At 47.8% G+C, this 12,256-nt stretch overlaps 1 protein-coding gene across 3 annotated transcripts in view; it reads right to left on the bottom strand.

Annotated features, from left to right (window-relative positions):
- Nucleotides 1–12,256, bottom strand: part of LOC126356206 (eukaryotic translation initiation factor 5B) — a 406,256-nt gene that overhangs the window by 228,716 nt on the left and 165,284 nt on the right. For all 3 annotated transcript variants that reach the window (XM_050007014.1, XM_050007012.1, XM_050007013.1), the window contains exon 13: nucleotides 8,508–8,675. In XM_050007014.1, coding sequence (XP_049862971.1) covers nucleotides 8,508–8,675 — 168 coding nt within the window. The remainder of the gene's footprint in view (nucleotides 1–8,507; nucleotides 8,676–12,256) is intronic.

Below are 12,256 nucleotides of genomic sequence, written 5' to 3'. Positions count from 1 at the left end.
CATATATGTCAAAAGTTATCACTGTGTAAAAAACTTAGATACAAAAAAGTTTTGTCTAGAGCAACATATAGAAGCATGTGCCGGTCATCTTAAACTGAAGGAGGGCTCTTATAATTGTAAAAGTATAGAGGTCCCATTCAGGAAACTCATTTATTCCTGGAAAACTTGGATGCCTTATTGTGCTATACATCAGATAGGGGAAAGCAAATTACTATTTGTGGGGATTTCAATGTCGATTCACGGAAAGAGTGTAATAGGAAGAATGACCTGGAAGTCTTGCTCAGAAAGATCTTACAAAGATGCAGATAAAATAAGTGAAAGAGTTAGATGTCTTTGGACAAGCCAGTCAAAATAATAAAATGAAGAACACGAGCAGCTGCTCGAGCGTCATCAGCTAAAATATCCTGTAAAGTAGATGGCAGAGACAGGACAACACGAGATTGACTAAAACGGGGACACGACAATAAAACATGGCGCACTGTCAATGCATGACCACATGGGCACTGTGGGGCTGGGTCACCGGAGAGCAGGTAGCGGTGGCTAAACCGGCAATGCCCAATCCGCAACCTGGTCAGAAGGACCTCTTCTGGCCGAGATGGTCGGGAGGAGGTTGTCCAAGCAGTTGGGAACGGTTTTCCGGCCCGGAGCTTGTTTCCTTGAAGTGATGACCAAGTATCCCACCACAATGACACAAGCCTCTTACAAACAACCCCACTAATGTCAGATGACGGGACACAATGGGACGCTGGCCGAGGCAGGAGGATTGCAGCCTTGGCTGCAGCATCAGCAGCCTCATGCCCAGGCACTCCTACATGGCCGGGAACCTATAGAAAGCTGACAGGAGAGCCATCATCAGCAAAAGAATGGAGGGACTGCCGGATCCGTTGCACCAAGGGATGGACCGGATATGGAGCTCCAAGGCTCTGAAGAGCCCTGAGTGAATCAGAGCAGAGTACATACGATGAATGGCAGTGGCGGCGGGTGTACTGAACGGCCTGATGGAGAGCAAAAAGCTCGGCCGTAAAGCTGGAACACTGGTCGAGGAGCCGGTATTTAAAGGTGACGGCCCCGACGACAAAGGCACAGACGACACCATCGTCGGTTTTGGAGCCATCAGTGTAAATAAAGGTGTGACTGGCAAGTCGCATACGAAGTTCGACAAGCCGTGAGCAATACACTGCAGCTGGAGTACCCTCCTTCGGGAGCGAGCTGAGGTCGAGATGAATATGAACCGGAGCCTGGAGCCAAGGTGGTGTCGGGCTCTCACCTTCTCTGAAGGTGGTAGGGAGGGCAAAATCCAATTGTCGAACCAGGCGACGAAAGCGGACTCCAGGGGGCAGCAGGGCAGACATGTACAACCCATACTGACGGTTGAGAGAATCGGCGAAGAAGGACTGATAAGAGGAGTGGTCGGACATTGACAACAGCCGGCAGGCATACCGACAAAGAAGTAGGTTGCGCCGGTAGGTCAATGGTAATTCGGCAGCTTCAGCATAAAGACTCTCGACGGGACTAGTGTAGAATGCTCCGGTCGCAAGACGTAACCCCTAATGGTGGATGTAGTTGAGATGGCGTAAGAGGGATGGCCGAGCAGACGAGTAGACGAGGCTCCAATAATCCAGCTTTGATCGGACTATGGACCGATACAAGCAAAGCAGGACAGTGCGATCCGCTCCCCAAGATGAACAACAAAGAACTCTGAGTACATTAAGGGACACATGCGGAGACCAACAAAGTTTCCTGTCCAGTGTGAGCCCTAGAAACTTAGTTGTTTCCACGAATGGGAGAACAATGGGACCGAGATGTAAGGATGGAGGAAGGAATGCTTTATATCGCCAAAAGTTGATGCAAACCATCTTCTCTTCAGAGAACCGGAAGCCATTAGCCACACTCCACGAGTATAGGCTGTCAAGACAACACTGAAGGCAGCGCTCGAGGAGGCATGTTCTCTGGGCACTGCAGTAGATCGCAAAGTCATCGACAAAAAGAGAGCCTGAGACATTAGATGGAATGCAATCCATAATTGGATTGATTGCTATGGCAAAAAGGGGTACGCTCAAGACGGAGCCCTGAGGCACTCCATTCTCCTGGAGGAAGACGTCGGACAATACGGAACCCACACGTACCCTAAACTTTCGATCTGTTAAAAAGGAATCAATAAAAAGGGGCAGGCGACCACGTAGACCCCACCTGTGCATAGTGCGGAGGATACCTCCTCTCCAACAGGTACCATAAGCCTTCTCCAAATCGAAGAACACGGCTACCGTTTGGCACTTTCGCAAAAAGTTGGCCATGATGAATGTCGACAAGGTCACAAGGTGGTCAACAGCAGAGCGGTGGCGACGAAAGCCGCATTGAACATTGGTAATTAGCCGTCGAGATTCAAGAATCCAAACTAACCGAGCGTTAACCATGCACTCCATCACCTTACAGACACAGCTTGTAAGAGAAATGGGGCAATAACTAGAAGGTAGGTGTCTATCCTTGGGTGTAGGAAAATGACGGCGTCACGCCAATGCATGGGGACTTGACCTTCGGTCCAGATGCCATTGTAGGTACGAAGAACTTTTGCCTGTTAGAGAAAGGTGTGTCAGCATCTGAACATGAATGGCATCTGCCCCCGGAGCAGAGGACCGGGACAGAGCAAGTGCACGTTAGAGTTCCCGCATAGTAAAGGGGGCATTATAATTTTCCAGATTCAGCGACTGGAAGGAAGGTCGCCGAGCCTCTTCTGCCTCTTTCCTGGGAAGGAAGGCAGGGTGGTAATGGGCGGAGCTTGAAACCTCCGTGAAAAAGCTGCCGAAGGCGTTGGAGACATCCACAGGATCAACAAGTACCTCATTACCTGAAGTCAGGCCAGGTACCGTGGAGTGTGCCTTAATGCCCGACAGCCAGCGCAGGCCACCCCAGACAACAGAAGAGGGAGTAAAACTGTTAAAAGGAGCTGGTGAAAGAGGCCCAACAAGCTTTTTTGCTGTCTTTGATGAATCTACGGCATAGCGCTCGGAGTCGTTTGTATCCAATACAATTCGCCAACGTAGGATGGCGGCGAAAGGTGCGTAAAGCACGTCGTCGAGAACGGATAGCGTCTCTACAAGCCTCATTCCACCAGGGGACGGAAACGCGACGTGAAGAAGAGGTAGTACGAGGAATGGAACGTTCGGCAGCATTGATGATAACAGCCGTGAGGTATTCGACTTGACTGTCACAACTGAGAAAATCGTGGTCCGGAAAGGTCGCCAGGGAGGAGTAAAGTCCCCAGTCAGCTTTCGGTATGTTCCAGCTCTAAGGACGTGGGGATGGGGTGTGGTGCAGGAGACGAATGACACAGGGGAAATGGTCGCTCGAATAGGTGTCAGAAAGGATATACCACTTGAACCGACAGGCAAGAGTGGTAGAACAGATCGAGAGGGCCAAGTGGGAGTAGGTACGAGTAGAGTCAGACAGGAAAGTCGGGGCGCCAGTATTGAGGCAGACAAGATTGAGATGGTTGAAGACATCCGCCAAGAGGAGCCTCTCTGAGAGGATGCAGGAGAGCCCCAAAGGGGATGATGGGCATTGAAGTCGCCAAACAATAAAAACGGCGGAGGAAGCTGAACAATCAGGTGCATCATGTCAGCCCGACTAACTGCGGATGACGATGGAGTGTAGACAGTACAAACAGAAAAAGTAAAGGCAGAAAGAGTAATACGGACAGCTATTGCTTGGAGTGGGGTGGTCAGTGGGATGGGATGGTAATAGACATCGTCCAGAACGAGCAACATGACCCCACCATGAGCTCGAATACCGTCCACAGGGGTGAGGTCAGACCACTCCGAGGTATAGTGGGTAAAAGCAATACGGTCAGTTGGGCGCAACTTGGTTTCCTGGAGACAAGGACGAGCGGACAGTGCAGGCGGAGGAGCAGTTGTAATTCCTCCTGATTAGATCAAATACCTCTTATCTTCCATTGTAACAAAGCCATCGCTAGTCAGAAAAAAGGGGGAACGAAACGGGTAAAGAGCTGGTCACCTCAACGGCTGCGGAGGGCCAGGTTTCGAGGGAACAATGCCACAACCGGCGGGACGCAGATCCTGTTCTATCCAGTCGTCGCCAGCTGCGGCCGCATTCCTGGCTTGTGTAGGAGGGGCAGCATCATTCGCCGATGACAGGCCAGCTGAGCGCCTGGCAGCAGAGCATCCCAGCGAAATTGACGACGGCCGGGAGCAGCGACTCACGGATGGAGTGTCAGACGAAACGCGCCTGGGTGGAGAGGGGGGAAAGACTTCTTCTTGGAGGCCTTCTTGGAAGCCCGATGAGGCACGGGGATGGTGGGCTCGACCCGAAGAAGGTCCTCACCTGCGGGGTCTGTTTTGGAACGCCGGACCTCGGAAGGCAGGGTCCGGAACTTTTCCTCAATGGACGCCTGAGAAGAGGATAGCTTCTCAGGCAGCGGAGGAGGAGGAGGAGGAGGAGGAGGAGGAGGAGGAGGTAGGGTGGCCCCTGGGGCAGAGGGGGCAGGGAGGAGGATTTGGAAGGGAGGGATTTGGGAGGCGGAGGCATAGACCCCGGATGGGGTGAGGAGGTGGAGGGGGGACAGCATAGGGGTGAGGATACTATGGAAGGAGTGGACACGACTGAGGCAAACGAAGTTGTCAACATCACAGGATGGAGGCGGTCATACTTCTTCCTGGCCTCAGAATATGAGAGACGGTCCAAAGTTTTCAATTCTTGAATCTTCTTTCCTTCTGATATGCGGGGCAGTCTAAAGATCTAGGCGAGTGGAGGCCAGGACAATCGACGCACCAAGGTGGTGGGGTGCATGTGTGTTCCTCACGAAGAGGACATCCACAATCGCCACAAAGGGGCTCAGCCTCACACCGTGACGACATGTGCCCGAAGCGCAAACACCGAAAGCAGCGCATAGGAGGCGCACGTCGCACCGGTAGCACATCACCTTTACCTTCTCCGGGAGAACGTCCCCCTCGAAGGCGAGGATGAAGGCCCCGGTGTCGATGCGACAGTCTTTGGGGTTGCGCTGGACTCGCCGGACGAAATGCACGCCCCGGCGCTCCAGGTTGGCCCTGATCTCCTCATCAGATTGCAGCAGGAGGTCCCGATGAAAAATAACCCCCTGCGTCCTATTCAGTGCCAGATGCGGGACAATGGACACTGGGATGTCCCCTAGTCGGTCGAACGCCTGGAGCGCCGCCGACTGTGTGGCGAAGGTGGTCTTTATAAGAACAGACCCCAAACGCATTTTACTGAGAGCCTCGATTTCCCCGAAGATGTCCTCGATGTGCTGGACAAAGAACATGGGCTTGGAGGTGGCGAACATCCCCCCATCGGTCCGAGAACAGACTAAATAGTGGGAGAAGTACTTGGCCCCAAGCCGGCGGGCCTGTCCTTCCTCCCAGGGAGTGGCCAAGGGGGAAAGGGCAGGAGAACCAGAACCAGAGACAGTACCTTTCTTTTTAAAAGACTCGGCCGCAGATCGACCTGATATATGTTGATGTTTCATCTGCGAAACATCCGCCCCAATACCACCCACTCCGACCAGGGGCTCTCCCCACGGGCACCCACCCAGCCTCAGCAAGGGCCACCTGGCAGGATGACCGTTGCCGGGAGTCCTGATGCCCCAAGGAGACGGGCATCTACTCCTTGGCCGACGTCGGGAGGGTGCAGCTCAGGTATTGGCAGTAAGATCCCTGTGTTGTCAGGGGGCTACAACCTAGAGGGTACATGACGACCCCACCACAACGGGCTGGCTACCGTGCTGGATTTTGGGTGCCACGGGAAGTCCATCATGATCATAGGTGCAGATGGGGACGCTCTATGGGCGTAACTTGTGCAACCCATCAGGCGTTTAGGCCCAATTTGAGGAATAGTGGGTGCGGTTACAACACCGTTACAATGCTGCATGCCAAGGTCGTAGTGCACTGAGGACCAGTGATACACCACGTAAGGCATCCTTCCCCAAAAGGCTAGTACTTCTGTAGAATTTTGAAAAATGGAGGTCAAACCCCAAGGGGGACCATCACATGGAAGGCCGAAATGGTTGAAACTCCTTTTAGTCGCCTCTTACGAAAGGCAGGAATACCTCGGGCCTATTCTTACCCCGGACCCGCAGGGGGCAAACAGCTGGAGACAGCGTCTGCTATAAAATATCTAGGCGTATCTATCCAGAGCGACCTTAAGTGGAATGACCATATACAACAGATAGTGCGAAAAGCAGACACGAGACTCAGATTCATTGGAAGAATCTTACGGAAATTTAACTCGCCCACGAAAGAAGAGACTTATAAGGTGCTTGTTTGCCCGATTCTTGAGTACTGTTCATCTATCTGGGATCCCTATCAGGTATGACTGATAGAGATAGAGAAGATCCAACAAAGAGCGGCGCATTTCATCACGGGATAATTTAGCTACCAAAAGAGTGTTACGGAGTTGCTAAACAAACTCCACTGGCAGAAGTTACAAGAGAGATATTGTGCATCACGGAGAGATTTACTACTGACATTTCAGGACAGCACTTTTCAGGAGTAGTCAGACAACATATTACTTCCCCCTCCCCCACATACATCTTGCATACTGATCACGAGGAGAAAATTCGAGAAATTAGAGCCAATACCGAGGCGTACTGACAATCATTCTTCCCATGCACTACTCGCGAGTGGAACAGGGATGGAGGGATCAGATAGTGGTACCAAAAGTACCCTCTGCCACACACCATTAGGTGGCTGCAGAGTATGATGTAGATGTAAATGTTAGAGAGGCTTCCTTTAAGCAGGGATACCTATCAGCTGATTTCAAACTAAAAATGGTGCATTCTTACACCAACTACTACAAGAATTTTCCCACGAGCGATCCTATCACCGTCCATTACACTGCCACCTATAAGATCTGCCAGCCTACCCTTCCCACATCTAGTGAGGTGCAGGCCATGTCTACTAAAACCCAAGCTATTGATAAGCTCAACCAGCATCACTGCAAAGTGAGACATGCACTCTAGCACCAGTGCCTTCTCAAGCCCCAGGTTAACATGCCTAACAGCAGCGTTAAAATTACATTGACCATGAAGCTGAAACATTTGCATGAAGTGCACATTTGTGTCACCCGTTTGAGCAGCTACCTTTTCCTGGTCACCACCTACATCACACTCCTCGTCCCTATCAAGACTATTCCCAGCTCGACCCACAATCACTACCAGATCTTGTTTCGTAAAATTTCTACATAACTTCCCTACATTCACATTCACTTGATTCAACCCTGCACTAGGCTCCACAATGCTGGTGATGTGGTACTCGCTCCCTGCAAGTGCTGGCCTACACCTCTGCCATGAGAATTACCTCGCAGCAGAACATCCTTCCTTCTATTAGAATTCAGACTTAGGCTCTCTAATTGCTGAAGTCTGTTGCATGTTTCCTACACCTATAGCTACAAAAGGCTCCTCTCCACTACACTCTGACAATTGGTCAAATCTATTGGTGATATGCCAAGTACAACTGTCTGAATACCTCCTCTTACTAGCTGCCTTCTTACCAACGGCCAGTTCCCATTTCCAGCACCCTTTTCCCTACACATCCTATCTAGTTCCTCCTTTGTGTTTTGTGACTGCACCTGAATGGCACAGACCTTACGTGCCTACTTCTCTATTAGCTTATCTCTGCTACAAAGTCTGCATTTCCTGGAGGGGATCACATTAGAATCCCCATTGGCTTCCCACTGCATCCCCCAATGAAAATACTTTGAACAAATCTCACATCATAACCCACTACTTGCAAGTTCAGTTACTATGATAGAATGATTTACAAAACTAACAATAGTGAACTTGACTTCTGTCCACTACAAAGAAAGCAACTACTTCTATTAATACTACTAAACCACAACTGATACCAATACCATACAAACTTCACACAATTTCTTATCTAAAACCAAAAATTAAAGCATCCACTGGAACACTGACGAAAGTAAACACAGTGAACCAAAATTGTTTTCTGAGATATTTCACTACAAATAGTAACAGCACTGGCTGAAAACTGCCATACTAAAATGTAATAAATGATTACAACGTGCAAACAACTTTATGAAAAACAGTGAGTGAAAGTTTCAAAAAATTTATTTAACCATTATTTCACCAGGTACAGCATTAGACACCACTGAAGGCTACTAAATTTAATAACCAAAAAGCAATTCACCAACAACTTTGTCACTATTTAACTTAAGAACCACTACCATTGCTACTGTATGCCACAAAATGTAAACACTGAATAAAGAAGTCATCAAAACATTCTCATGATTTAACCATCACTTGAATCAACAGTCTAATTTTATAGATTGCTTGTATGAATTCTGTATACTTTTGTTAATGTTATTTTCATACATTAAAAATACATTGCAGCATGGACCAATTTCTAACCTTGTGCAGATAAAAAAATGTTTACCTATCAAAGAAATACTAGTGACGTTTTGGACAATGCTGTCCAAAGTAACTTAAATAATATTCAAAATTGATTTCATGATCTCACCTGAAGTTCCTCTGAGTACATCAGTCTCTTTGCCAACATATTCTGACAGCTGTCAACAATAAGAGCCAGTAGATTTCCCATGCCCTCCCCTGTAATGGCACTTGTAGGTACCAGGGAGACGTAACTCCGGACATCAGGATTATCATAGAATAGAGCAGCATTGAGACCCTATTAAAAAAGATACAAACATTAAAAGCTGTAAAAAACAAGGTTGAGTTTCCCATAACCCCCCCCCCCCCCCCCACACACACACACACACACACACACACCAAAGTTATCTCAAATCAGTCCTCACTGTAAAATACAAGTCAAAACATTTGAATATAGCAGTTTTTGTTGTAGCCTATTCACATCTGCACACACAAGATGATAATATTTCACAAGACATAATGCTCAGTAAACATGGTATGCTATATTATATTGGTGAACAATTACCATCATGAGTAACTGAATAACAGAACAGTCTAGTAACATGTAGCACCTCCTTCTGCTCATATGGTTGCAGCGATAGGTTGTGGTATGAATTACAAGAGCCACTTGAAGCTATTGGCAGCCATGACTGCTCAATAGCAGCCCACAACTCAAGAAGATTGGTCAGAGCTAGAACCAAGATATTTATGGCATCTCGTATATGCTCAATAGGATTAGGAAACATGATATGGGAAACCATACATCCACACTAATCATGTAGACTATTTCTCAATCTCACACTAATCATGTAGACTATTTCTCAATCTATTCTGATACAATCTGAGAGTTATGCACTGTATTGCTGATAGCAGAAATCATCTACTGGATGCTGTAGGTGGACAAATTGTTGCAGATGAACAAATAGTTGCACATAACTAAGTAAAATTGTGTAACAAAGTGCACAAAACTGCTATAAATAACTCGAAAAATGTTAGAAAGTAATAGGGTTGGTTCATCAAACCAACTTGTGAACCATGCTGCCTGTTCCTTACCAATGCCATCTGAAAAGTCTGGCTATGACTGATAGCCTGTGTGTCATTTCCTACAGCAGAGAACAATCCCTAGCCTAATTATGGACTCTCCACTGATGTGCAAATTGGTCACAGTCTTCTAAAGTGTAGCATACATATTTTCATAAACCACAGGTAATGAATGGCCAAAGAACAAATCTATGCATCACACACCAGTAACCAATTTTTGAGTACACTAGGAGCATGTCATGTCACCTTTGTAGCTGCAAGGATTACCACTAAAGCCATGTAGCAAGTTCCATCAACTCCAGCTTATTATCCCTCACTTCCAACCATTTCTCTTCCCACTGATTCAGTGATGACCATCTCAATGAGGAAACTGGACAAGGGGGATGGCACACTGCGTTACTAAAGATGTTGTGAATGCCTCCTAGGCTGCTGTATGTGTCCATGCATTTCCCTTACATTTTGTACACCCTCAAACCCAGCATAGCATCACCTCCTTCCCTATATGCTATAGTTGGAAGATGCGGTGCTAAATGGACTGGACTGGTTTCTCTGTTGGGCACAGGCACTAGACAGCTTGCAACACACTTAAATGTTTTGAAGAGGCCAAGTGATTTCATAATTTGAATGACTTCATCTGCTCCAATTTTCTCAAGAACAAGAGTACCTCACCCTTTCTTTCTTTTAAAAAATCATTAAGAATACTATCTGAGAATGATTGTAAGTGTAGACAGGCATACAACTGGTTTAGGTTTTGTTTTGCTTTAGGGCACAAAAACAACTAGGGGTCATATCTGCCCGAGTCAAAACTAGGGAATACAAAGACAGAGAGGAGTTAAAAAACGACTATACGTCAGTCCCAATTGACATAACAGAAGACAACTAAGAACAGGCACGCCGAAAAAGGGCTGAAAAAGACACCATATAGAAACAGAGCTCCAAAACTAAAATTTAGTGGCCTTTGCCATATTGCTTTGGCAGATAAAAAGTAAAACGGAGTCGACAGCTTGTGTTTCATTTGCTCAAATGGAATACAAATCAGACGGCAAACCCAAGTGGGAACATAAACAGTTAAAAAATGGGCATTCCATCATGAAGTGGTGGACAGTTAAAACTTGGGCGCAATGTGTACACCGTGGTGGGGCAGTGCCATGTAGCAAATGATGATGGTTCAAAAAGGCAGTGCCCAAAACGCAACCTAATTAAAATGACCTCCTCCCGGCAGGAGGGCCAAGAGGAGGTCGTCCAAGCCAGTGGGAAAGGCTTAACAAGCCGGAGCTTATTCCCATGAAGGGAGGACCATTGGCGATGCCAAAGGGCCACCACCACCACCACCACCTCCTGACAGGCGGAGACAGACAAATCATTGGAGGTAACACAGGTACTCGCAGGCTGAGGTACGAGGACTGCAGCCTTGGCAGCAGCATCATCAGCAGCAGCATCATCATCAGCCTCATTTCCTGGCACACCAACATGGCTAGGAACCAACAGAAACATCACACTGGCTCCACCAAGAGTGAATAAGTGACAATTTTCCTGGACCCGCTGCAGTAAGGGATGGGCACACACACTTTAAGGGGCACTGAGTGAGTCTGAGCAGAGGACACAATTGAAAAGGTTGTGTCGCCAGATGTACTCCATGGCCTGATACAAGGCGAAGTGCTCGGCTGTAAATACTGAGCAGTGTGCCGGAAGCCAATACTGGTGCCAATGACGAAGGCACATCTGACTCCACAGTCAGTGGGAAAGCCACCAGTGTATACAAGGTACTATTGCAAAGTTCCGTGTGAAGTTCGTGAAAATGAAGGTGATAGACCGAGGCCGGAGTAGTGTACTTAGGAAGCGAATGAATACCATTGTTAACTTGGGGCGCTTCATGTAGCCAAGGAGGTGAAGTTCACACAAACCAGGAAAGTTGCATGTAGTGTGAAGTTAACCTGCCATATCAAGTGCCGAAAGCGGATTCCATAAGGTAACCGAGAAGAGGGACGTGCCCCATACTGGCAATCAAAAGAGTCATCGAAGGAGAAGGCATGGGATGCATGGCCATGCATGGCAGACAAATGGCATGCAACCTGCTGAGGAGAAAGTCATGGCAGTTGGACAGTGATAGTTCAGCAGCTTCAGCATACAGGCTCTCAACTGGACTGGTGTAAAAGGCAGCTGTGGCCAAACAGATGCCACAATGGTGGATAGCATTGATACAGCATAAGAGGGGTGGGTGTGCAGATGCATAAACAAAGCAATCATAGTCAAGTTTCGGACAGACAAGAGACCGGTACAAACAAATGAGTGTGGTTCAATCGGTACCCCAGAAAATACTATCGAGTTAGGACACTGAGGAACCATGTACAGCAGGCTGACAGGTATGACACATAGGAGGGCCAAGAGTGTTTCCTATCGAGCATAAGCCCCAGGAATTTCATAGTTTCAACAAATGGAAGAACAACAGGCCCAAGATGTAAAGGTGGTGGGAGAAAAACCAGTAGCATCACCAGAAATTTACACAGACGGTTTTGTCAGTGGAAAAGCGAAAGCCATTGTCGATGCTCCAGGAGTAAAGATGATCAAGGCATCAGCATCACTGAAGACGCCACTCAGTGAGACACATCCGTAGAGAACTGCAATAGATGGCAAAATCGTCATCAAAAAGGGAGCTGAAGATGCCTGACAGGAGACACACCATTATAGGGTTAATGGAGATAGCAAAGAGGATGACACTCAGGACGGAACCCTTAAACACACTGTTTTCCTTGATGAAAGGGTCCGACAAGGCAGAACCCACAAGCACCTTGTATACTC

Source organism: Schistocerca gregaria, chromosome 3, assembly GCF_023897955.1.
Source record: "Schistocerca gregaria isolate iqSchGreg1 chromosome 3, iqSchGreg1.2, whole genome shotgun sequence".
Taxonomy (NCBI): Eukaryota; Metazoa; Arthropoda; class Insecta; order Orthoptera; family Acrididae; genus Schistocerca; species Schistocerca gregaria.
The sequence above is the reverse complement of the archived record's forward strand: the minus strand, read 5'-3'. Positions and strand labels throughout refer to the sequence as shown.